General features: G+C 38.2%; 1 protein-coding gene across 3 annotated transcripts in view; it reads left to right on the top strand.

The window, feature by feature from the left end:
- Nucleotides 1-902: 902 nt before the first annotated feature.
- The window catches only part of ctif (CBP80/20-dependent translation initiation factor), a 68,974-nt gene continuing 42,303 nt past the window's right edge, over nt 903-27,573 (top strand). For 2 of the 3 annotated variants that reach the window (XM_084137798.1, XM_084137797.1), the window contains exons 1-5: nt 908-1,047; nt 19,725-19,934; nt 21,644-21,715; nt 24,817-24,939; nt 25,038-25,108. In XM_084137798.1, the coding sequence (XP_083993924.1) occupies nt 19,755-19,934; nt 21,644-21,715; nt 24,817-24,939; nt 25,038-25,108 (446 nt within the window). In that variant the 5' untranslated portion in view covers nt 908-1,047; nt 19,725-19,754. Of the gene's footprint in view, nt 1,048-19,724; nt 19,935-21,643; nt 21,716-24,816; nt 24,940-25,037; nt 25,109-27,573 lie in introns of all 3 variants that reach the window. The other variant, XM_084137799.1, reaches the window with a different exon arrangement.

Raw genomic sequence — 27,573 nt, 5'->3', positions numbered from 1 at the left:
TGATCGTGCACAAGAGGGCGACAGTGAGAGAGCTGAGGACGACAGAAGAGATTTATGACCACTAGAGGGCATCAGAAAACAAAGAAAAAGATTGATGATTGTCTGAATTAATGACCTATTATATGCGATTTAAAACCATTGAGTGTCCTCTGTGTATGACAAATGCCTTAGTTTTGTGTTGTTACACTGGTTTAGTGATGGTATCAGGTGGTAATACACTGGAGACTGACAAATTGCTTATAAAAATGTGAAAGTACTCTCATGATTTTTTTTTTTTTTTTTTTTTTTTGGAACATTGACTATGGTAAAACTGTGGTATTCTTGGAAATACCTTAGATTATCATGTTAGTACAATGGTAAATGCATTTCAGTACTATGGTATATATCAAAACAATATATTACTTTTTAGTAAGGGAAAGAATACAGTGACACCCCAAAAAAGTGCCACACTTTTGCAACATTTTTATTTAGTTAGACTGCCTGTTTTATCATAAAACGGCAATGCATTTTTTTATATATATACTTAAAAGGGCATTAACAAACTGTTTTCTTGTTATATTAGGTAGCCTATCATTAACAGGTGTTTATTTCTAGATAAATACATTTGATTTGTTTTATTTTATTAAGTACTGTTCTTTATTGGCATGACCTTTTTACAAACAATATTTTAAAAGCTTCAATACAAATAAAATATAAACTATAATGTTACTAAAATAAAAACTACAATATAACAATAAGATAAGATACAATAGAATATAATATCGCAACCATTCAACGAGATACCATTAACCATTCATCCATAATAACTATTCTCCTTGAACTCAAATTCCCACAATCCCCGGTTGCCACGTGCGCGTGTCCTGTCAGCAAACCGGACTAAACGTCACATTCCTGCATTCTCATCCCTGCGAGCGCGAGCGTGTGTGTGCGTGTGTGTGCGAGAGAGGGACGCAGGCTAATCTCTCCTTCCAGGACACCTCTCTGTCCACGGGAAGCACTCATGCCCGGGCGGGTTTAACCGCGGAGGACCCCGACCGCAGATCTCGGGTGAGTGTTTGCGTGTGTTCGGGCGCAGATGTGAAGGTCTCGCCGGTTTGGGGTGTTTTACTGTGTTTACTGTGGCGCAGAGTGTAGTAACAGCGCGCGACCGGATGGAACGTCTCTGATACATTGTAACACTTCACACTCTTTGTGATCCGCAACTTTGAATCGTCTTGTTGATAAACTGCATCTGTTTGATCTGGCGGCAGCGGTGCTTTGATCACGGGCTGATGACAGATGTCGGACTGAACCTGTTGACGACTCTGATTCTTTTGTTCAGTGTGTGTGTGTGTTATTGTTTTTATTGCGGCTCTTTTGCAAGCGTCACGTCATAATTGGGGGCTAATTTAAATCCATAAAGGCACACATGTTATGTTCGCTGGAGAATACACTGTCAGATGTGTTCGTGTTGAGTGATTAACTGATCTGTTGGTGTTATGGGTCGGTCTTTATATCAGCATGATCATGAGATTGTTGTATTCCTGCTGGCCGGTTCAGGACAGTATTACCGGTGTCATATCGTATCGATCCCCGGTGGTTACATCAGACGCGGGCAAGGCCACAAACACACGCAGTGTGTGCAGTTAAAGAAGCCCGATCTTCCCTCGTCATCCTCAGTGACACGCAGCTGGCCTGCATCTACACGAGCTATTGGCCGATATATACACCTATCTTTGCAACTGATTCAGTACTGCAACAAATGAACCTTAATATGCATTTTAAACATTTTATTATTATTTGTCAGTTGTTTTGTGATCTGGATCTGTGAAATGGTTGCAGATTTATTTATTTTTTGGACTGCCTAACTACGCTTGATTAAAATATGAATCATTTAAAATATTATAAATAGAGTTTCTCACTTGAAAATAAATTAATGTTATGTAAAGAATATTTTATACTAATAAAATAACTACAAATAAGTTACTTTACCTGTGTGTTAATGCTGTTGTTTTTGGGCGCTGGTCTAAACATAAGCATGACTGATAATAATCATTCATTCTCTGGGCTTCGACTGGCTATAGTGATTTATCAGATCCTGGATTCTGTCTGATTCAGCATATGAAGTCTAGTCATGATTATTGTTCTGAATATGCTTTATAATAATAGGGGTGTATATATATATATATATACATATATACATATATACATATATATATATATATATATATATATATATATATATATATATATATACATGCATGTACTGTGTATATATATATTAGCTGAAATGCAGTCAGTGTTAAATATATAGGGGGAAACATTTGAAGGGTTATGTGCAGTCGTCCAAATCACTGAATTCCTCAGTATATGGAGGTATGTGTGTGTGTGTAGAGAGAGAAAGACATGTCTATACAGGGACATGTCAGTCTGACAGCATCATACTGTAGTACTCTTCGTTAAAACTGTTAAACAAGTCATTAAGTTAAAGTATAAGAGTGCCATTTGACTGTATAGACGTGAGAAGCTGCAGTCTGACTCGTAGCTCAGTGGATTCAGTGTGATCACATTCTGTTCTGTGTGTGTTTACAAAAGTAAGGCAGGTTTGGAGAGGTGTGTGTGTGTTTTCAGATGATGATGATGAAATTCTGCATGATGGCTGGACTGTCAGATCTGATGAGGGATCTTGAATGATCTACAAAAACAATCCGTGAGATGAATAAAATAAAATGAGCTGTATATTTATTGGAAGAAACGCATGTTATTTTTGCTGAAACGTGGTAAATGTTGAGACTTTGTATAAGAATCTATTATGGTTGTTTCTCTGGCTCATGTTTCATGCCTCATCATGCTCTGAAATGTCATTAATTTCTCTGGATTGTTAACATTATACTTTCTGAGCAATTATCTCTAAACCTTTATTTACATTAAAGATTACTCAGACATTGAGAGACATTTTAAGTTCATCAGTATTTAGGTTTACTATTGTTTGACTCTTAAAAGTGTTGACAGATAATAATAAGTCATGATGGGGGATTATGTGTAGTACACACTAACATCAGAATAGACAACATTTCATCTTGTTGTATAAACCTATTCCTTGACAAAAAGGGCTTTGTTTGTCACCCAGAACAGTGCTGATAGGGCTGTTTTCAGCCGCCCAATATTGATTATCCAATCCCTGCTGCGCTCATCATGAACTAAGATTCTGATTGGTTCAGCCTGACACTGTCCGTGCTTCTCATTGGTCGTTTGTGGTGCTGTGTGAGTTGGAATGTGTGTGGAATGTGCTCACTTCCTGCTTCTTCAGCCAATCAGAACTCCCGGATCTCATCACATACCATTGGGATTCAGATCACATCATGAGTGTGTGAGAGAGGTAGAGACATTGCTGTGTGTGTGTGTGGGATCAGTATTCGAGTGCTGTGTGTGTGCTGTTGTCTGTAAATTGAGTTTTGTGGGCCTGTAGTTAAAAGACTGGTCGTTTCATGTCTTGCATGTTCAGCATATTCTCATATTATTGTGCTTGTTTCATTTCAAGTCCATTTTAAATCGGAGCTTCATATTGATAGAAAGGGTATTATTCTGTACGTCCTGCGAAATGGAAAGATTTTGCAAATTAACTTGATTGATAATTGTTAAAAGACAAACTAAACTGCCGTGCAAGTGTGCCTTAATCTTGCTGTATATTTTATTGTTTATGCTTCATTGGAGATGCATATGACTGCATGCATTTGTAGTATTAATGCTCTTGCATCCTGGAAACGTGTAACACAATCATGTGCTGCTGAACGCTGTAACCTTGAGAGCAGAAATTAATGCATTTGATGTTGCATTGTTGTGGATGACGTTGTTCATTGTAACAGAGAGCTTTGCATTATCTGTTTTAAAAAGCTTTTGTTTGGAGCCTCAATGATGAGTTGAGTTCAACAGAAGTTTAACAAGTTTGGTACTATGATAGAATGGTTATATCAGCTAGGCCAATTAATCAGCTAGTACTGGCCAATTTATGAAGATTTGCATCAAGATGTGAGATACAGTGGCATTCAGTAAGGCCTCAGAAACACTGATCTGTAGATATGAGCATAGACATTAAATCCGATCTGTGATGTGTGAATAAATCATGATTGGTTGTGGGTGTAAAATATTAACCTGGTGTGTTGATTTCTTCTTGGGTTGTTTTGAAGTTAAAGGCGATAACATGTTGTAGAATATGAATGTACAGTGATTATTTGTTGTATTTTGAGTGAAAGTTTGGTATTGTTCTAGCTGAGGTTTTGTTCTAGAACAGAACAATGGATCTATTGTTTCTTTGGTGATCTTCAGTTGTACGCCACTATTATTTCCACCATTAAATCCCTTTCCCGGGGCTTCCTAAGCCTCCATACTTACCTTTCCAAAACCTAAAAGTACCACAATTTAATCATACTCAAAAAGTACACTGTAACGAATATATTTGTAATTAGTTACTTTCCACCTCTGGTTGACAAACACCCTGTTCATAAGCACTTCTTATTACAAGTATGGGAAGATGTTTGGTGAGTGTCACGTTCCCAAATGCTCGTTATTAGCGACTCAAGCGCAGAGTGTATGCAGAGATGAAGTTCATGTGGATCAGCGTTTACTGTGAACCGAGACACTGGAAACACTGGATCGCGTGTAAATGAACACAGTTCCTCGCTTCACTCTGAATCACACGGTGCATATCTTTTATTTATTTACAGTCTTTGTGATTTGATAATTGCACTAAGCTATGTTTTGGTTTTATTCTAATTAACTGTGCATCCGTACACACCACCAAAAACCTGTTTATGTAAGCCAGATGTGCAGACTTTAAACTGTGTGTGTGTGTGTGTGTGTGTGTGTGTGTGTGTGTGTGTGTGTGTGTGTGTGTGTGTGTGTGTGTGTGTGTGTGTGTGTGTGTGTGTGTGTACAGCTTTTGAACAGTAAATCAGGCTATTGATCAGACATAACTGATCCGTATGTGTTTTGTGATAATAATTGGATGAGAACACACACACACACACACACACACAGAGAGAGAGAGAGAGACACAGACACACACAGAGAGAGAGAGACAGACACACAGAGACACACACACAGAGAGACACACACACACACACACACACACAGAGACACACAGACACACATACATACACACATATATACATACAGTGAGGAAAATAAGTATTTGAACACCCTGCTATTTTGCATGTTCTCCCACTTAGAAATCATGGAGGGGTCTGAAATTGTCATCGTAGGTGCATGTCCACTGTGAGAGACATAATCTAAAAAAAAAATCCAGAAATCACAATATATGATTTTTTAACTATTTATTTGTATGATACAGCTGCAAATAAGTATTTGAACACCTGTCTATCAGCTAGAATTCTGACCCTCAAAGACCTGTTAGTCTGCCTTTAAAATGTCCACCTCCACTCCATTTATTATCCTAAATTAGATGCACCTGTTTGAGGTCGTTAGCTGCATAAAGACACCTGTCCACCCCATACAATCAGTAAGAATCCAACTACTAACATGGCCAAGACCAAAGAGCTGTCCAAAGACACTAGAGACAAAATTGTACACCTCCACAAGGCTGGAAAGGGCTACGGGGAAATTGCCAAGCAGCTTGGTGAAAAAAGGTCCACTGTTGGAGCAATCATTAGAAAATGGAAGAAGCTAAACATGACTGTCAATCTCCCTCGGACTGGGGCTCCATGCAAGATCTCACCTCGTGGGGTCTCAATGATCCTAAGAAAGGTGAGAAATCAGCCCAGAACTACACGGGAGGAGCTGGTCAATGACCTGAAAAGAGCTGGGACCACCGTTTCCAAGGTTACTGTTGGTAATACACTAAGACGTCATGGTTTGAAATCATGCATGGCACGGAAGGTTCCCCTGCTTAAACCAGCACATGTCAAGGCCCGTCTTAAGTTTGCCAATGACCATTTGGATGATCCAGAGGAGTCATGGGAGAAAGTCATGTGGTCAGATGAGACCAAAATAGAACTTTTTGGTCATAATTCCACTAAACGTGTTTGGAGGAAGAAGAATGATGAGTACCATCCCAAGAACACCATCCCTACTGTGAAGCATGGGGGTGGTAGCATCATGCTTTGGGGGTGTTTTTCTGCACATGGGACAGGGCGACTGCACTGTATTAAGGAGAGGATGACCGGGGCCATGTATTGCGAGATTTTGGGGAACAACCTCCTTCCCTCAGTTAGAGCATTGAAGATGGGTCGAGGCTGGGTCTTCCAACATGACAATGACCCGAAGCACACAGCCAGGATAACCAAGGAGTGGCTCTGTAAGAAGCATATCAAGGTTCTGGCGTGGCCTAGCCACTCTCCAGACCTAAACCCAATAGAGAATCTTTGGAGGGAGCTCAAACTCCGTGTTTCTCAGCGACAGCCCAGAAACCTGACTGATCTAGAGAAGATCTGTGTGGAGGAGTGGGCCAAAATCCCTCCTGCAGTGTGTGCAAACCTGGTGAAAAACTACAGGAAACGTTTGACCTCTGTAATTGCAAACAAAGGCTACTGTACCAAATATTAACATTGATTTTCTCAGGTGTTCAAATACTTATTTGCAGCTGTATCATACAAATAAATAGTTAAAAAATCATACATTGTGATTTCTGGATTTTTTTTTTTAGATTATGTCTCTCACAGTGGACATGCACCTACGATGACAATTTCAGACCCCTCCATGATTTCCAAGTGGGAGAACTTGCAAAATAGCAGGGTGTTCAAATACTTATTTTCCTCACTGTATATATATATATACATACACACAGACACACACCCACAGAGAGAGACAGAGACACACACACACACACACACACACACACACAGAGAGAGAGAGACAGACACACACACAGACACACAGACAGACACACACACACACACACAGGCACAGACACACACACACAGAGAGACACACACACAGACACACACACACACAGACACACACACACACACAGACAGACACAGACACGCACAGACACACACACAGAGAGAGGGAGACACACAGACAGACAGACAGACAGACAGACACACACACACACACACACACACAGAGACACGCACAGAGACACGCACAGAGACACACACACAGAGACACACACACAGAGAGAGAGAGAGACACGCACACACACACACACAGAGAGAGAGAGAGACACGCACACACACACACACAGGGACACACACACACACACACACACACACAGAGGGACACACACACACACACACACACACCCCTACACACACAGGGCCTGCTGACTGACATCCTGGTGCTGATGTGACTGAAAGGTGTCGTCTTGATTCCAGCTGACATCATCATGGCTGTCGATCACACCTCTAGTCTGTGATGTCAGGAGATCTGGAACACACACTCAGACTCGCACGACCCCAGACCTGCGAGACAAGCAGTTTAAAACCTCTGTCATGAAAACGCTGATCGGCTGCTGGTTGATGAGTTTGGGTTCAGTCTTTAGATTAAAGTGAACTGTTTAAAGCTGAAGTGTGTGATGTTAAAATACTTCCTCATATCCAACCTTAATGTGTGTGTAGAGACAACTTTAAGAAGTCAGCCTGTCTGAAAACAAGCATTACTTATTGCTGTTTTGTTTGGTGACAATAGTGGTGCAGATTTGTGTTGTGAGGGTTTCTGTTCAGGGGTTGAGTAATTTTGAAACTGCAGAAGTCATTAAAAGTTGAATTTGGGGAAACCACTTGAAACATTTGTTGTGTTGAGCTATTTCAATTACTTTTGTTTGATTTGTTCATTGCAAACAACTGAAAGTCTTTAATTTTCTGATTAATTACATTACAAAAATTACATTTAACACTGATTTGCAATGGGTGTTAAATAAATTAGAATAATTATATATATATATATATATATATATATATATATATATATATATATATATATATATAGTGAACTATTATTATACGATTTAAATAAGTTTGAATATATTTTATAATGTACTTTGCACTGCTTCATATTTCTGTGGACACAGCCATTCTTTTAAAAAAATATTTATTCGAAATAGAAATCTTTTGTAACATTATACATGTCTACTGTCACTTTTGAATCAATTTAATTCATCTTTGCTGAATAAAAGTATTAAATTGCTTTAAAAAAAAAAAAAAAAAATCTTACTGACCCCAAGCTTTTGAACTGAGTCTAATTAAGTCTAAAAAAGTTTCCAATATTTTTGTTTATTGTGATAATCATATTTCCTTGTTCAAAATAATATAGTATCTCGTTTACAAATGCTGAATGCTTTGTCTTTCTGTTAAATATCGTCAACTCCGATCTAGAGAAACTCGCACGCGTCACACACATTCCTCTAGTGTTTGTGAGAGTTAACTTGGTTTTCAAACAGAATAAGATTGTGTTGACTTTGCTGATGGGATTGATTGTTGTTTGGTTGAAGGGCTCCAGGTTTCATCACTGTCTGCAGTAGATCCTGATATCCATCACAGTGAAGGTCAGGAATGTGATAATATTTAACAAACAACAGCACCTCGGTGTCAGACATCAGATGACCAGAGGAGGCTGAACACAGAGTGAGCAGGTTAGCATGTAGCAGAAATGCTAATGTGACGTCAGATTGACATTGAAGCTAAAGCTGTGCACATGTGTGTCCACATTCAGTGAGCTCTCCTTCTGAGCTCCAGCTGTCTTCTAAGGCAGCATACTAACTAATACAAAGTTATACACAATCAACAGTATGTGAAATATGGCATTTTATAATCCGATTACTTTTAGCACTTGCACTGCTTTTCAAAAGTTTGAGGTCGGTAATCTTTTTTTAATGTTTTTGAAAGAAGTCTCTTCTGCTCACCAAGACTGCATTTATTTTATTAGATCAAATATACAGTAAAATGGCAATATTGTGAAATGTTATTGCAATTTTAAGTTTTCTATGTAATTATATGTTAAAATGTTTTAAGCCGAATCTTTAGCATCATTACTCCAGTCTTCAGTGTCACATGATCCTTCAGAAATCATTCTGATATGATGATTTGCTGCTCAAGAAACTTTTCTGATTATTATCAGTGTTGAAAATATGTTGTTGTGCTGCGGAATATTTTTGTGGAAACCGTGATACATTTTATTCAGGATTCTTTGATAAATAGAAAGCTAAAATTAACAGCATTTATTTGAAATGGAATCTTTTGTTACATTATACATTTATTTACTGTCATTTTTGATCAATTTAATGCATCCTTGCTGAACTTACTGACCCCAAATTTGGAGTGATGTATAGTAAATATCAGAATATTTGAGATTGCTTTTTTAGTGAAGATGATATGCATTCCTGCTTTAATTTTGGTCGTATCACAGACAGACAGACAGGTGAAATACTATTAATGATTGAAGTTAGACCGCTATCTGTATATAAAGTTATATATAATCTATATATTAGGGCTGTGAAAAGATTAATCGCGATTAATCGCATCCAAAATAAAAGTTTGTGTTTACATAATATATATGTGTGTGTACTGTGTATAATTATTTTGTATATATAAATACACACATGCATGTATATATTTAAGAAATATTTGCATACATATACTGTATATATTTATATATAAATATATTTTTTTATATATAAAAAAAAAATTGTTTTAAATGTATACATGCATGTGTGTGTATTTATATATACATAATAATTATACACAGTACACACACATATATTATGTAAACACAAACTTTTATTTTGCATGCGATTAATTGCGATTAATCTTTTCACAGCCCTAATATATAGATTATCTAGTTTGTGAAGTGATGCTCTTTCTCTTCCTGTGTCAATCCGGGACTATGATGAAGTCTGAAAGAGTGTTCGTTCACTCATTTATTACAGTCTGATATTTCTTTACTGCAGCAGGGCAAAGTGTACTGGAGACTTTGAACTTCCCGTCAGTGTGTGTTTGTGTGTGTGTAGACACGTCCACACGTTTGCTCACTTGACTGTGTGTGTGTTTGTGTCTATGACTTTTTAATCATAAACCACAGTTATAATTGAAGAAGCCCTAGATGTGTGTATTCTCACACTTTACAGACAACATGAAACAGCATAATGCTCCACAATGCAATATGTTTAAGGTGAAATGGAATATTATTGTTATTTATTGGGCTTTAATTGGATTGTGAAAAATTGGATGTTATCGTTTATTATGCAGACAAGTCGTTTCAGAGAAATCTTTGGTGAATGATCATGAAAACAAACGTGATTCTCTCTGGAATGACATGCACTGATGGAACATGTTAGGAAAGTAAATAGTCAAGTCAGTGATCCATCATGAAGATGTGTGTGTGTGTGTGTGTGTGTGTGTGTGTGTGTGTGTGTGTGTGTGTGTGTGTGTGTGTGTGTGTGTGTGTGTGTGTGTGTGTGTGTGTGTGTGTGTGTGTGTGTGTGTGTGTGTGTGTGTGTGTGTGTGTGTGAGTACACGAGTGTGTAAGCGCATGCGTGTGTGTGTGGGGCGTGTCTGTGAGCTCTTTGTTCAAACAGCTGTTGTGAGCGATTGTAACACACGTGGAGAATTTTACACACTCTACTGCACCAGACAACAAAGAGCGCACACACACACACACACACACACACACACACACACACACACACACACACACTACACTGTAGTATCACTGTCACTGTCTCTTTCTCTGCTTTTCTTTTGAAAGAAATTAATACTTTTATTCAACAAGGACAGATCAAATTTATAAAAAGTGACTGTAATGACATTTATATAATGCAAAAGATTTCTATTTCAAATAAATGCTGTTCTTTGGAACTTATCAAGACAGAATCCTTAAAAATATATTGTTTCCACAAAAATATGAAGCAGAACAACTTTTTTCAACATTAATAATAATAAAATTTCTTGAGCAGCAAATCATCATATTAGAATGATTTCTGAAGGATCATGTGACACTGAAGACTGGAGTAATGATGCTGACAATTCAGCTTTGATCACAGGAATACATTAGTTTAACATAGAAAACAGCTGTTTTAAATGGTAGTAATATTTCAGACTATTATTGTCATGATTCCCCATGTCTCTGTTTTCAAGGACTCTTATTTTGATGTTGTTTTGTCTTGATGTGCCTGTGTTCAGTTCATGAGGTTTAGTTCCTGGTTCCCTTGTCTCCATTCTAATCTTGTTAGATTGTTCAAAATCTCCCCCTACCCTCATTCACTGTTCCCTACATTACTCCACTAATGTAGTCCCCTTGATGGAGTGAATGAAAACGAGTGAGTGAATTCAGACACTGAGTGAGCTGGAAGGGCTGGGGCTTTTGCATAGTTTGTAATTTGTTTAATAATCATTTGAAACTGAGAAAACTGTCAGCTCCAGCCGTAATAAAAAGATTTATCTTGAACTCTGCCATGGAAACTACAGTAGCATGTGTGTTTATACAGTGATGGCTGCAGATGTAATGAGAACAGTTTGTAAAGCTGAGGCATTAATGAATGAATGCATGAACAAACGATCTAAAAAAAAAGATATTAAACTCGACGGAGGAAATGTGGGAATTAGGTTAAACTGAAACAAGGAATGTGGTGTATAATTGTGTGAAATGTATGATGAAAACTGGCTAGCAATTTCGCCAAGCAAATACCAAGAAATAGGTTGCAGCAGTTTGTCTTTCGGCTACACTTGCAAAATCTGCTGAGCTCGAATAGCTTCAGCGACTTTTTATAGTACAAAATCGCTGTCAATCAAAAGGAGATGCAGTCTTCAACTCCCATTGAAGTCAATGGACGCTGGGCTTCAACAGGGAAATGCACTGTGACGCTACGGGAATGAATGAGAAGGAAATCGAGTCAGCCGACCTGCTATATGCAGCTGATTCTGAACGAACTCGTCTTCGAGATGAACGTTTTCTAACGCATTTTTAGTCAATAAAATGTTAACACAATAGTACATATTTGACCATTAATTTTTTGACATTATAGGGGAAGCCAAGCTTCCCTTGCAGTCTTAAAGAAATCCCCACTGGTATAAACCTTAATGAAATAATTTAATAATCCATTATAAACTAATTTATACCTGTATGATATTACGCTGCAGCCACGTTGGACCAGGGATGGATGGATGATGATCTTATCTTCTTATCAGACGCGGGAATTAATTTGGCGTGATAGTCACAGTGCATTATGGGTATTCTCTAGCCATTTAGCGTGCATCAGTTGTACACCCTTTATTGCAGTGCATTGTGGGTTTGAATGAGTTCACTCGATAACGTCCACTATGGTTTAGTCATGTCAATTAATCACGATCACCTGTCCTTCCTTTCGCCTCTCATCATCCTGTGCATTTATAACTGAGAGTCTTCAGTTCTGTGGCTTGTGTTAACGCTTCATGCTGCGGTTTATCTGTCAAGCATCAAATCAAGCCAGCATGTGACAATTACTGTTTTATTTTGGATGAAATGAATACATAATATTCAAATGAAATGGTAATTGGAAATAAAATGTGAAAGCTCTTTTCTTGTGATTTCTCAGGTTACTGTTTGATTTCTTCTCCTCTTCCTCTTGGAGTAGTGCTGCAAGAAGGAACTATTTTAGTGTGAATTAGACACACAAACAACAGCTGAACACACACATGTATTGCACTGTTGTGTTTCTGTTCCTTTTTCTGTTAGTGTAGCTGTGCTGTTGTCATTGTTTGTGCTTCATGTGCGATGTGTATGCAGATGGAAGTTATAAAACAACATGACACTTAGTTATTACAATAATTTCAGGTATGTGATTTTTTTTTTTTTTTAAGCCCCATTCACACGTCAAGCAACTGTAATGCTGCATATCACTAGATAGTGCAGTGGCTGGTCACTAGTAAGCATTCCTATTTCCTGGTTGCCCTAAACTGAAACAAAAAAACAAAAAAAGGTTTTACTCAAGCAATTTTCACTCAGAAAATGCTAGTACATTTCACAACTAATTACAAAGAAATTTAATTAAATGTGAAATATTGACGTAGAAAAACTGAAGTAGTATTTTTGGTGTCACTTTACCACAAGGTTCCATTTGTTAACATTAGTTTACATATACTTCTAAAGTTTGATTAATTTTAGTAATTAGATTGTTTCTAGATCAATGTTATTTTTTAGATTTACTAATGTGTTATTAAAATCAAAAGTTGTATCTGTTAAAATTATTTAAAAACATGAACTAACAATGAACAGTTGTATTTCTATTAACTAACGTTAATAAAGATAAGTACCGCAACCCATATATTGCTCATTGTTAGTTTAACTAACAAACTAATGTTATCTATTGAAAAATGTTACTGTATTTTCTTGCAAAATGTACTCCAATAATCTTTATTTACAACTTCAAAAAATCATTTTATGCAGTGTAGTAATTAAGAATGTCAGTAAATAACACGCACAAAAAATTTAGCATCCTAGAAGTTATTTTGAAGATAAATGGTTTTATATTGGTATTAAAGCAACACTGAGTAACATTTTTTACCTTAAAATAATGTTTCCAAAATCGTATCAGTGGTTCATCAAGTCGTAACGGGGTGAAAGGCACTGGATTCGCTTTGCGGCCCTATATCTGCTTTAACCACACTATGCAAGTTTGCCAAACCGGGTCGCGTTTCTGTAGTTCGAATGAGACATAAGAAAACTACAAATTTGACTTGCTTTACGTCAAGCGTTACAATAGTCATTATTTAATTTTTCTTCGTTTCTGATGTCGCAATACATCATGCTTTCATGAAATCATGCAACATTCTCTACCTTGTCAGTGGACATCGTTCATTCAGAGCCGGTGCTGGATAAACAGCGAGCGTGTGTGCGACAGTAGACTGCGGGCGGCGGAATTATTTACGACAGCGGTAATGGACAATTCCGCTTCCAACCTGTAGGGTGACCGAAGAGGAAAAGTTCCTTAATGTTGCTTTAACTCTTTCTGCCTCTCATACAACTTTTCTGATAATGCAATCAAGATGAAAATGATGTTAAATAATAAAATCTCTGTCTAACTGGATTCACAATCCAAGCAAATTAAGTCTTGTCGTACAGTGTCTCACACAAAAAGTTGTTTAATCTGGAAATGCATCACATGTTGCAAATTCTATTTGATTTCTTTAGGTTGATTTTGGAGTTTTGGAGTCTGTTCTCCAGAATTGTCCTGTATTATTATTATCGAGTGTGTTCCAGCTGCAGTGAAGCGGCAGGTTTAAGTGTTGCAGTGAGTGTGCCGGCCGTCCATTAGCACACAGAGTGTGTGAGCGCCCGAGGCTGTGACTGTCCTGTCAGAGACGTTTGCTCATTTACACTTGATGTGATGTTATCCAGAGGGATGAAATTCTGCGTGAAATGAGACATATTCATTGTGACGAGCACCATTATGTGACCAGCTAATGGAAAAGCCCTAATGAGAGCAGAATTAATCTTATTTCTGGCTAAACTGATTTTTAGACTTTCTGCCAGTATATTCAGCTAATTAGATCAAAGCCTCTTTTTTTGTGTTGTTTCCAACATATCTAAAATATTTTCTGATTTCGAGCCTAATGACATTGATATTTTCATCTCATCCCATTGTGCATTTGTATAAATTAACCGAAAAGACATTTATTAATTATTATTATCAGTTATTATTGTTGTTATTATTATTATTATTATTATTATTTATTTTAAAGACATTTACTCTTGTATAAAAAGTTTGAAAACTGTATGGTTTAAAGTCGGCATGAAACGGACATTCATCAGAGTGAAACGCTTCTGGAACAAGAACAAATGTGGGTGGGGCTTGATTTTGTCTATAGGGAGTTGATTGGATGGTTGTGGTTTGCTATTGGTGGATTTAATGTGATTGACAGGTTGTCCCGCCCTCGCGCCAGTAAACACATCATCAGAGAAAAGAAGAGAGGGAGGGGAAGTTATTTTGATTCAAGATTACAAGGCACATGAATTTAAAAAATAATGTGCATGGATAAATCATTTATAATAAATACTGCAATATTCCATAAAAAAACAAGAACTATCAGTTTTGACTTTAAAAAAAAGTATTCAGACTAAATTTGAGCTGTAAAGTGTCTAAATCTTCTATTTGAGGTGGAACTAGTTTTGAAATAATTCCTGTGGTTGTAGTTGGCACCATGTGAACAGTGATTTATGGATATTTGATGTCTTTTGCTTGGCACCTGACCTGTAAAAGGATCTTAGTAAGTGCTAATAACTGACCCCATGAAATCAGAATTACACTTTAGTGGATTTAAGCTGTCTGTGAAGTTTCAGGTCATCTATGCATTTACATCTACATTTATGCATTTGGCTTTATCTAAGGCAACTTGCATTGCATCATACAATGTATCTGTTCATCCATTCCCTGGGAATGTAAGCTGATGTGCTTTTTTGTGTGTGCAGATTTAGTTTAGTTTTTTTTCTTTTAGGAAAATTGAGCAAAAATATTGATGACTCATCCTGCACTATACAGATTTTTGTCCAATCAAATGCTCTCTAGACTGAGAGTGTCCCTCCCCCAAAACCACAGACCAGTAAGTAGTACATACCCTTCGGTAAAGGGTGATGCAAAACTTCCCGTTTCATTTGGAAATATGTCAACTCAGTAAAACAAAAATAAATTAGTGTGTGCGTGTGTGTGCGTGTGCGTGTGTGTGTGTGTGTGATTGGCTGCCTGCTTTGATATCAGCTGTTCAGTCTAATATGACAGTAAGACTTGATACACACTTGAGCTGAAGACGGAGGAGGAGAAAACACAGAAAGAATTGGAGGTCACCACATCACATAAACAGGATTAGAAGCGTGAGAACTTTCATTGTCAGTAGATGGACAGCTTTAATGAGATCCATGACCTCTACTGACTTCACTATGATCGTCTGTCAATGTCTCTCTTGAGTGTTTACACACCTACACCTACACCTACACCTACATTCTCTAAAGTGTCTGATGTGGAATATATGTGGAACATTAACAAAAAGTATCCTATAAGCATGGTACTTTTGAAAGAAGCCTCTTTTGCTCACTAGAGTTGCGTTTATTTAATTAAAAAAAACAGTAATATTGTAAAATATCATTAAAATTCAAAATAACGGTTTGCTTTTTGAGTATATTGTAAACGGTTTATTCCTGTGATCAAAGCTGAATTTTCAGCATCATTACTCCAGTCTTCAGTGTCACATGATCCTTCAGAAATCATTCTAATGTGATAATTTGCTGCTCAAGAAATATTTCTGATTATTAATGTTGAAAATTTTTGATTAATGTTTTTTTTTTTTTTTCAGGATTCTTTGAAAAGAAAAACATATATTTGATGTAGCAATTTTAATGCATCTTTGTTAAATAAAATTATACATATCTTAATAAAAACTGATAGACCACAAAAAAATTTAACTCTAGTGTATGTGTATTAGAATTGTGTGTTTTTTATGGTAAAGTTCTGACCATTATGAACAGAGAAACTAATGATCTGACCCACTGGTTTGGCACTCTGAAAACTGCTAGATCAGCCAAATGCTAATATATCAACTGCGTTCTACAGAGAATAAGGAAATAAACCCCAGCACTGTTGCTATCACTATCATTATGTATTGTGCATGGATGAGGATAACAGATTTTCTATAATCTAGAAGTAGTTGCCTACATGGGGTATTTTCTGTGCAATTTGTAGTGATTTTTCTGGTGGGAGTGTAAAAATGCATCAGTGCATTGTACTGCATCAGTCTTACAATTAAAATTCAATGTTTCATTGGAGGAATTTAACCGTATGTTTCATTTTGAGTTTGATTTATGTGAGAGAAATAATTTGTACCATTTATTTTGTGTAATCAGATTAATTTGTAATTTTTTTGCTATTTTCTTTTCTATATATATATAAATTCTTTGAAAAGAAAGTTCAAAAGAACAACATATATTTGACGTGGCAATTTTAATGCATCAAAATATATATATATATATATATATATATATATATATATATATATATATATATATATATATATATATATATATATATATATATATATATATATATATATATATATATATAGCAGTGAATATGGAGTTAGAAATGCCTTTTTCTTGGAATGAGAAATTCTTATCTAGCTTGCTACTGTTTGGTAATAATTAGACTTTCTGATTAAAATATAGATTCAATATTGTAGATTGAATAAGGCTGATTAATATCAAGATTTATTTGAGTGTCAGATCTCTGGTTGCTTTAGTGCTCTATGTTTGGCATCATGATGAATTTTTAAACAAAGGATCAATTGACAGATCACGGGTGGTACAAAGAACAGTTGCTTAAAGCGAGTAAATCATCTTAAATATGAGCAGATCTCGAGTGTGTGTTATTCTGAATGTGTAGTGTAAGATGGTGCTGCTCCAGTTGTAAATCCTCTTTGCTTGGCCAATATTCAAGTAGTGACTTAAGACCAGATTAAAGCCTCTCTCTCTCTCACACACTCTCTCTCTCACCTGGCCGTAAGCAGGGCCCATCATCTCACCGACCCAGAGCGATGGTCATGCAAATCCCAGTGGAGGAGCACTTGAGTAATTGTACTTTTGTTACTTTAGTTGCTTGGAACTGTAATTGAGCCTTTTTTGGGGGGAATTTGTACTTTACCTGAGCACTAATGAAACTGAATACTTTTGCCTAATTACTTATCAAAGTAAAAATTATATTTCACTTTACTAATATTAAGTTACTTTAACCAGAACGTATCCAGTGTCTCCACTGATTTCATCAGTTTATTTTTAAAGCTGTGAAAGAGAAATGTTACTTTTTAATTTGAATTACGCAAGAACAATTAAATGCGGAAACGTTAATTTTGCTTAAGTATGTTTTTTGCTGGAGGTGCCGATGCCCTCGTGGGCAGCGCCGACATGTAGCGCCGTCGCGCTTCAGGCAACCTGAGTCCGAGTCCCAGCTCGTGGACCTTTCCTGTCCACTCTATACTGTCCTATCATAATAAAGGCAAAAAAAATATTTTTTTAAAGTATTGCCTTTTGATTTAAAATGAAATAATTTACTGTGTGTGTGTGTGTGTGTGTATGGCTGCATTTATTTGATCGAAAAACACCATAAAAACAGTAATATTGTGAAATATTATTATAATTTAAAATGACACCATTTTCTATGTGAATGTTAAATTGATATATTCCTGTGATCAAAGCTGAATTTTTAGCACCATTACTCCAGTCTTCAGTGTCACATGATCCTTCAGAAATCATTCTAATATGATTATTTGCTGCTCAAGAAACTTTTATTATTATTATCAATGTTGAAAACAGTTGTGATGCGGAATATTTGTGTGGAAACTGATACTTTTTTCTCCACATGATAGAAAGTTCTAAAGAACAGCATTTATTTGAAATATAAATATTTTATGACATTGTCTTTATACATTTTTGTAACATTGTGTCTTTACTGTCACTTTTGATCAGTTTAATGCATCCTTTATGCATAAAAGTATTAATTTCTTTCAAAAAGTAAAAAATCTAAATGACCCCAATCTTTTTGACTATATATAGTACTATATAACAATAATATAATAGTATAACAGTAAAGAAAGTGAGAGCAGAAACAGATTGAGGGAGAAAGATGAGAGGAGAGACAGATGGACTGGTAAAGCAGAAGCGGACAGGACTTGATGAGTTAGACTGGTGATGCGGCTGAACTGCGGCTGAGCTGCGGCGTCACAGTCTGAGTGAGTCTCAGTCGGGGGTCGATGTCACTGATCTGCACTGAAGCATGAGCAGCCAATGACATCTCACAGTCCTGCCTGTCAACAAGCAATATGTTTATTCTCTGAGGCTGCTGGACATGTTGAGAAGTTGTGATTATCTTGTGTTCAAAAGTTTTGATCATTTCAGAATGATTTTAAATTTTTCATTTTTACATTTTAAAATGCTTAACATACCATTAACAGCTGTCACACATTTTTATGTCAAAAATAAAATGTCAGTGTTTTGCTTAATGTTGCTTAAAGGGGTGGTTGATTATGATTTCACTTTTCTAACTTTAGTTAGTGTGTAATGTTGCTGTTTGAGCATAAACAACATCTCAAACGCTCAAAGTTCAAAGCAAAGGGAGATGTATAAGAAATTGCTTTTTAAGGACTACAACAAACGGCTGGTAGGGACTACATGACATTACTTCCGGGTTAGTGACATCACCAACCCTAAAATTTACATAAACCCCGCCCCCGGGAATGTGACTTACAGTTTATCATGACAGAATATGCTAATCAATGACTAGAAGATAACTACACATAAGATACATAAATTCATCAACTAACCATTCAGAAATGTCCTGTTGCTTGTTGTCCATGTTGTCACTTCTTGAGTCTCTCCATCATTGTCTGACTCCGGTTTGAACATAAAAGGCTAAAGGTTTTTGAAAGGTTGTTGTAGCTCCGCCCTCTGTGCGGGGAGCAGCAGCTCATTTGCATTTAAAGGAACAGACACAAAACGGTGCGTTTTTGCTCATCCTCAATTTTAACATGCTATATAAAAATATCTGTGGGGTATTTTGAGATAAAACTTCACATACACATTCTTGGGACATCAAAGACTTATTTTATATCTTATGAAAAGGGCATTATACCACCCCTTTAACTTTATATAATAAAAGTAATTGCGAATTAACATAAGTATATTATTAAAAAATGTATATTGTCCATTTGATATGTCAATTCACATTATTATTCAGATTACTAACAATTTCCTTTTTGTGTTTGCCCCGCCCACAGCTCCCCCTCCCCCACTGTGGGCTGGTTGCCATGGAGAGCTCATCGGTAGCATCAGCGTCGTCAGAGGCGGGAAGCACTCGCTCGCAGGAGATCGAGGAGCTGGAGCGCTTCATCGACAGCTACGTGCTCGAGTACCAGGTGCAGGGACTCCTGAGCGACAAGACCGAAACAGAGCAGGATGTGGACAAGATCCAGTCCCACACCTCACAGGTACAACAGACCCCGTCCCACACCTCACAGGTACAACAGACCCCGTCCCACCCCTCACGGGTACAACAGACCCCGTCCCACACCTCACGGGTACAACAGACCCCGTCCCACACCTCACGGGTACAACAGACCCCGTCCCACACCTCACGGGTACAACAGACCCCGTCCCACACCTCACTGGTACAACAGACCCCGCACCTCACTGGTACAACAGACCCCGTCCCACACCTCACTGGTACAACAGACCCCGTCCCGCACCTCATGGGTACAACAGACCCCGTCCCGCACCTCACTGGTACAACAGACCCCGTCCCGCACCTCACGGGTACAACAGACCTCGCACCTCACTGGTACAACAGACCCCGTCCCGCACCTCACAGGTAAAACAGACCCCGTCCCGCACCTCACAGGTAAAACAGACCCCGTCCCGCACCTCATGGGTACAACAGACCCCGTCCCACACCTCACTGGTACAACAGACCCCGTCCCGCACCTCATGGGTACAACAGACCCCGTCCCGCACCTCACTGGTACAACAGACCCCGTCCCGCACCTCACGGGTACAACAGACCTCGCACCTCACTGGTACAACAGACCCCGTCCCGCACCTCACTGGTACAACAGACCCCGTCCCACACCTCACTGGTACAACAGACCCCGTCCCGCACCTCATGGGTACAACAGACCCCGTCCCGCACCTCACTGGTACAACAGACCCCGTCCCACACCTCACGGGTACAACAGACCTCGCACCTCACTGGTACAACAGACCCCGTCCCTCACCTCACAGGTAAAACAGACCCCGTCCCGCACCTCACAGGTAAAACAGACCCCGTCCCGCACCTCATGGGTACAACAGACCCCGTCCCACACCTCACTGGTACAACAGACCCCGTCCCGCACCTCATGGGTACAACAGACCCCGTCCCGCACCTCACTGGTACAACAGACCCCGTCCCGCACTTCACGGGTACAACAGACCTCGCACCTCACTGGTACAACAGACCCCGTCCCGCACCTCACTGGTACAACAGACCCCGTCCCACACCTCACTGGTACAACAGACCCCGTCCCGCACCTCATGGGTACAACAGACCCCGTCCCGCACCTCACTGGTACAACAGACCCCGTCCCGCACCTCACGGGTACAACAGACCTCGCACCTCACTGGTACAACAGACCCCGTCCCGCACCTCACAGGTAAAACAGACCCCGTCCCGCACCTCACAGGTAAAACAGACCCCGTCCCGCACCTCACTGGTACAACAGACCCCGTCCCGCACCTCACAGGTAAAACAGACCCCGTCCCGCACCTCACTGGTACAACAGACCCCGTCCCGCACCTCACTGGTACAACAGACCCCGTCCCGCACCTCACTGGTACAACAGACCCCGTCCCGCACCTCACAGGTAAAACAGACCCCGTCCCGCACCTCACTGGTACAACAGACACCGTCCCACACCTCACTGGTACAGCAGACCCCACACCTCACTGGTACAGCAGACCCCGCACCTCACGGGTACAACAGACCCCGCACCTCACAGGTACAACAGACCCCGTCCCACACCTCACGGGCACAACAGACCCCGTCCCACACCTCACGGGCACAACAGACCCTGTCCCATATATATATATAGTTTACTTATTTGTGACAATATAAACAATCACTCTCTCTCTGTCTTTCTCTGTATATGTCTCTCTCTCTCAGTGGACAGAAAACTGCAGTGATAAGATTGATGGGAGCTGGTCGTCCTCACGGGACAGGGGCTCGTCCAAACCAGTGAGTTTTCGTGTGTGTGTGTGCATCTGATCCATAACTATTCTGTAACAGCCTGTCCACACCCAACACAAGCTGCTCGTCAGAAGTAAACTGCTCTTATTAGAATTGATGAAGCTGTGCAGACACAGTGTATCTGTTGAATATGCGTAGAAACTAGGGCTGTCAGACTATTCAAATTTTTTATCTGAATAGCAAATTTGTCTGAGAAATTACCCCCAAAACATAATTTAGTGAGTTGTTTAGGGAAATGTTTGAAAATGAATCTCTAGGTTTTCATCAAAATATGTGTTTGTCATCAGAAATGTTGCATGCATTCATTACTTTATGGATATTAATGGATGGACAAATAAAACATCATAAACATCAAACTAGCACTTACTTTCTGTAACACTTCAGAATAGTGTGTGACATTAGTGTTAGAGCGTTCCAGATCATAGTAAGTAGTAAGTAGTATGTCACGGGTGTTTTGCCTTTTCTGGTAGACCAGGGGTGTCCAGACTCAGTCCTGGAGGGCCGCTGTCCTGCAGAGTTTACCTCATACTATCCTCAGCACACCTTTCTGGACGTTTCCTTGATTACCTGCTTCATATTATTCAGAAATGTGTCAGACTGCAATGTGGAACAAAATACAAGTGTGCATGGCATACTTGTTGCCATAAGGGGAGCTGTATAGTAAGAAAAGTTGTTTTACATTGTTTCACAAAAGCTTTGCATTTGATTGTAAAACTTTTGTTTTGCGCGCAAACGTTTTTTGAGAGAATGCAAAACTTTTGCAAGCGAATGCAAAAGCAAATATATGATGTAATTTACCTCCCATTTCATCATCATGTCCTCTCAGGGTCTCTGTTCTGTAGCATGCGAGTCAGTTTCTAGTAATTTTTCTGTTTCATCCCAAGTACTGGTGATAGTTTGAGAATTTTGTTGAGGAAAGGCCTCTTCACGCCAAGAACATTAACTATGGCCTTGTCCCAAATGGATCCCTAAGCCCTCGTGATCTTCCTCCTGGTCCATGCTTTTGTGAAATAATGCCACTTTGACCCTTCTGAAACCTAAAATGGCAAATGGGACACCCTATGGTCATGTGGACACACACACGGTGGCCATTGTAAGTCCACAGGACTGTAAGTGCACATGAAGTGTGCCATTTTGGATTATTATAAGCATGTTGTCTCTTTAAATACTCAAGATTGTTAAAGCAGGATGGATTCTGACTGGCTGTCAGTGTTTTTATAGTTCATTAGTTGGGAAAAAATTGTTCTGAAAGTGATTCCGACGATATCTTTCCCCTGTGCCATTATGGTTATAGCTGTGGTGTGGACTCTGCTATTATATGCTATATATATATCTGCTATATATGATTTTTAAAACTATATCTTTTTTGTTATCATCCTTGGTGTGAATGAGCCTTAAAAAGGACCTACATGTATTATGCACTGATCTATATAGAGTGACATTATGTGTCATTATATAGATCAGTGCTATTATGCCCTTTTTCAAAGTCTTAGTTTTGTTTCTGGACTTTATTAGTTTTCATGCAACATTATTTTTCTCATATTTGTCATTGTTGCAGCTCCTCTCTTCCCAGTCTGTCAGTAACGCTCTGTTTACTTCCTGTCTCTATGAAGCCCCTCCTTCTGAAAAGCACACTGTGCTCTGATTGGTCGGCTGGAGCAGTGTGTTGTGATTGGTCAAGCGCTTCGATTGTGTTTGGGAAATGTCCCGCCCCTTACCATGAGATTCAACACACTACTAACTAACTCGACCAGGCCCCGCCCCTTTATTCTGCATATTAATTATTCAAATGAGGAATATTGTGAAGGGTTTGTTCATTTCAGGGAGTTCAGAAACACTGACACTGATATAGAGAACTTTGTAACTTTGCAGAGCTTTTTCATGCTCAAACAGCAACATCTCACACTGAAGAAAGTTAAACATGTGAAAAAGCAGAATAAAACCTCTTTAAGAGCTGATCTTCTGCAGTTCTTTCATTCTTTTAACAGGTTTCTGTGCACTCACGCACAAACTGTCTAGTTTTTCCAGACTGATGCATCACTGGGTTCTGAATGTTCCCTCCATAGTGACACTGGAGCAGACTAAAGCTGTCAGCCATATGGTTAATTTGTGTGTACATTAAATATTAAAGATGATACATGACACACGTGAGAAGGTTAGATGTACTGTGTTGTGTGTGTGTGTGTGTGTGTGAGAGAGAGAGCATTGTGAATGACACAGTGCCAGTATTGTGCTCTGAGGTCACTGTGATGAGGTCACTGAGGTTGTGTGTGAAAGCCCTAAATCCCGTGTCACGTGCTTCGGTTCTGCACATGCTCAGTAGCGTCTGGTGAACTGGTGCCTGCTTTGACTGAATTGAAATCTCATTTGACTTCCTCAACATGCACTGCATGTTCTAATAAAGAAAAACTTTTTTGTATTACATTTTGTTTAGTTCACAAGCTTTGTGTTTGTGTAACGCTTTATTTAGTGGCTTTTGATATTTGCTATAGTTGTTTTCCTAAATTATAAGTTTGTCCTTTTCAGTGTAGTTTTCATTTATTTATTTATTTATTTATTTATTTATTTATTTATTTTATCTGATATCTTTTGTAGTATTTTCTAGATTCAATTTAGTTTTAGTTTCTACATATTTAGTTTTTAATTGTAGTGTCAGCATTTTCCAGTTTCCAGAGTTAATGTAAAATGTGAGAAACTCAAAACGTTTCTCAGTGTGAGAACATTTATTTTTGTTATATTGGATTCATGAAAGTTATTTATTCATTTTATTTCAGCAAATGAAAATATTTTGTTTTTGTTAAAACTGGCAGACCATAATACTAATAGTAATATTTCTTATTTAGTTTTTTTTTTTTTTGTAATTTTTATATATTTATTTAATAATAATAATAATAATAATTATTATTATTATTATTATTATTATTATTATAGAAATAATGATATATAATCACAAAACTTTGGCCAAATGGTACAGTTTTACAAACTAGCACATCAAACTTCGGTCAGCTTGAAAAGATTGCTTTTTAAATGTATCCTGTAATGTTGGATGATTTAGTGAATGTATCTGAATGAATCTTCTTCTCTCTCAGGATGATTGGGAGCACAGTAGTAATGGCAGCACCGGTTCTAGACCCAGTTCAGGTTCTCGGCCCGGTTCTGGTTCTAGATCAGACAGCAGAGGACGAAACAACCAGTTCAGAGCTCCAGCAAAGGTGAGATTAAACAACACGCATGCACTGACTCACTTTCTACACTGGATTCTACCTTTTTAAACTTTCACAATGTTTCTGCATTTGCATGTGTGTTTTAGAATGGAAACAAGGACTGTTCTTTGGACATCCTGGGAACGGACATTTGGGCTGCTAACCTGGACTGTCATGGGTAAGATTCATACACACACGAGTAATAAATCTAGTGGTGTAAATAATGACATATCATAGCAGGGCTGCATGATAAACTAAAATAAAACCATAATCGTGATATGTAAAGGCTGATTTAATTTTTTTTTTAAAAATGCACTGTGTGTTCCAAAATGAAACGTGGCACTGTGTTGATTTCCACGTTTTTAGTGTTTCCGAGCGTCTCGGTTCACAGTAAACACTGCGTCACATGAACTGCATCTCTGCATCTGTCACTTATAATGTGCATGCACTTTCTTCCCATACTCTTCTTCCCTTACTCTTCTTCCCATACTCTTCTTCCCTTACTCTTCTTCCCATACTCTTCTTCCCATACTCTTCTTCCCTTACTCTTCTTCCCATACTCTTCTTCCCTTACTCTTCTTCCCATACTCTTCTTCCCATACTCTTCTTCCCATACTCTTCTTCCCTTACTCTTCTTCCCTTACTCTTCTTCCCATACTCTTCTTCCCATACTCTTCTTCCCATACTCTTCTTCCCTTACTCTTCTTCCCATACTCTTCTTCCCATACTCTTCTTCCCATACTCTTCTTCCAATACTCTTCTTCTCATACTCTTCTTCCCATACTCTTCTTCCCATACTCTTCTAACCATACTCTTCTTCCAATACTCTTCTTCCCATACTCTTCTAACCATACTCTTCTTCCAATACTCTTCTTCCCATACTCTTCTAACCATACTCTTCTTCCAATACTCTTCTTCCCATACTCTTCTTCCCTTACTCTTCTTCCCATACTCTTCTTCCCATACTCTTCTTCCCTTACTCTTCTTCCAATACTCTTCTTCCCATACTCTTCTTCCTCTTCTTCCCATACTCTTCTTCCCTTACTCTTCTTCCCATACTCTTCTTCCCATACTCTTCTTCCCTTACTCTTCTTCCCTTACTCTTCTTCCCTTACTCTTCTTCCCTTACTCTTCTTCCCACACTCTTCTTCCCACACTCTTCTTCCCACACTCTTCTTCCCACACTCTTCTTCCCACACTCTTCTTCTCATACTCTTCTTCCCACACTCTTCTTCCCACACTCTTCTTCCCACACTCTTCTTCCCACACTCTTCTTCCCACACTCTTCTTCCCTTACTCTTCTTCCCACACTCTTCTTCCCACACTCTTCTTCCCATACTCTTCTTCCCATACTCTTCTTCCCATACTCTTCTTCCCTTACTCTTCTTCCCATACTCTTCTTCTCAGGCTCCCTGTGCTTTGATGATTTAATATTTGAAAGGATATAGAAATTAAGACACCAATAAATATTTGTATTGTCATTTTACTGTTGTAATGTAAATTTAACCATTATTATTATTATTATTATTATTATTATTATTATATTATTATGTTTCTTAAATACAATTCTTTTTATTTTACAGTGAAATATTAGAATAGTAATATTTCATATTTTTATTTAGTAATTTATATTTATTTATTTATTCATATAATATTAATATATATATGATATATAATCTCAACATTTTTGGCCAAATTGTGCAGTCCTACTAACAAGCACAGCAAGCTTGGAATCGTTTTAAAATTGCAATCACAATTTTTATCAGAAAAATCACAATTAGATTTTTACATCCCTATATCATATAGTTTTACTATAATACATACTATAGTACTATAGAAACGCACACTAGAAACGCAATTCATTTACCTCTTTGTTTAGTGAATAGAGTGCAATAAAGTAAAATAGCTTGTGAATGGTCGATATAGGTGTTCATATTTTCTGCCCTGGCTTTTCTGCTTGTGCTTTGCAGTCTAATTTATAACTCGTTATGGCTAAATTTAATAACTGAGGGCTTCACCTCCACCTTCAGGCCTCTCTCTCTCTCTCTCTCTCTCTCTCTCTCTCTCTCTCTCTCTCTCTCTCTCTCTCTCTCTCTCTCTCTCTCTCTCTCTCTCTCTCTCGTGTGTAAACATCAGTGTTGAAGTTAGCATCAAATAAAAACTGACCCTATTTATGTTGTAATTCGGCACGATTCATCATTGCAGGTTAAGAAATCTTTCATCAAAATGTAATAACTTTGCCCACCTCTAAAACCTCTTTTTCCAAACCAAATCCTGTTGAATAGAATCAAAATATTCTCAATAAATACCCTGTTTTACTCGGAAATATGTAATGTCTACAGTCAAGATTCTTACATTACCTGAAGATACACTGTTCAAAAGTTTGGGGTCAATAAGATTTTTTAATGTTTTTGAAAGAAGTCTCTTCTGCTCACCAAGACTATTTATTTGATCAAAAATACAGTAAAACATGTATATTGTGGAGTATTAACACAATAGCTGTTTTCTATTTGAATGTATATTAAAATGTAATTTATTCCTGTGATCAAAGCTGAATTTTCAGCATCATTACTCCAGTCTTCAGTGTCATATGATCCTTCAGAAATCATTCTAATATGATGATTTGATGATCAAGAAACATTT

The sequence above is a fragment of the Abramis brama genome (assembly GCF_963993115.1).
Source record: "Abramis brama genome assembly, chromosome: 15".
Taxonomy (NCBI): domain Eukaryota; kingdom Metazoa; phylum Chordata; class Actinopteri; order Cypriniformes; family Leuciscidae; genus Abramis; species Abramis brama.
Note: the sequence above shows the minus strand (reverse complement) of the source record. Positions and strands in the feature narration are given on the sequence as shown.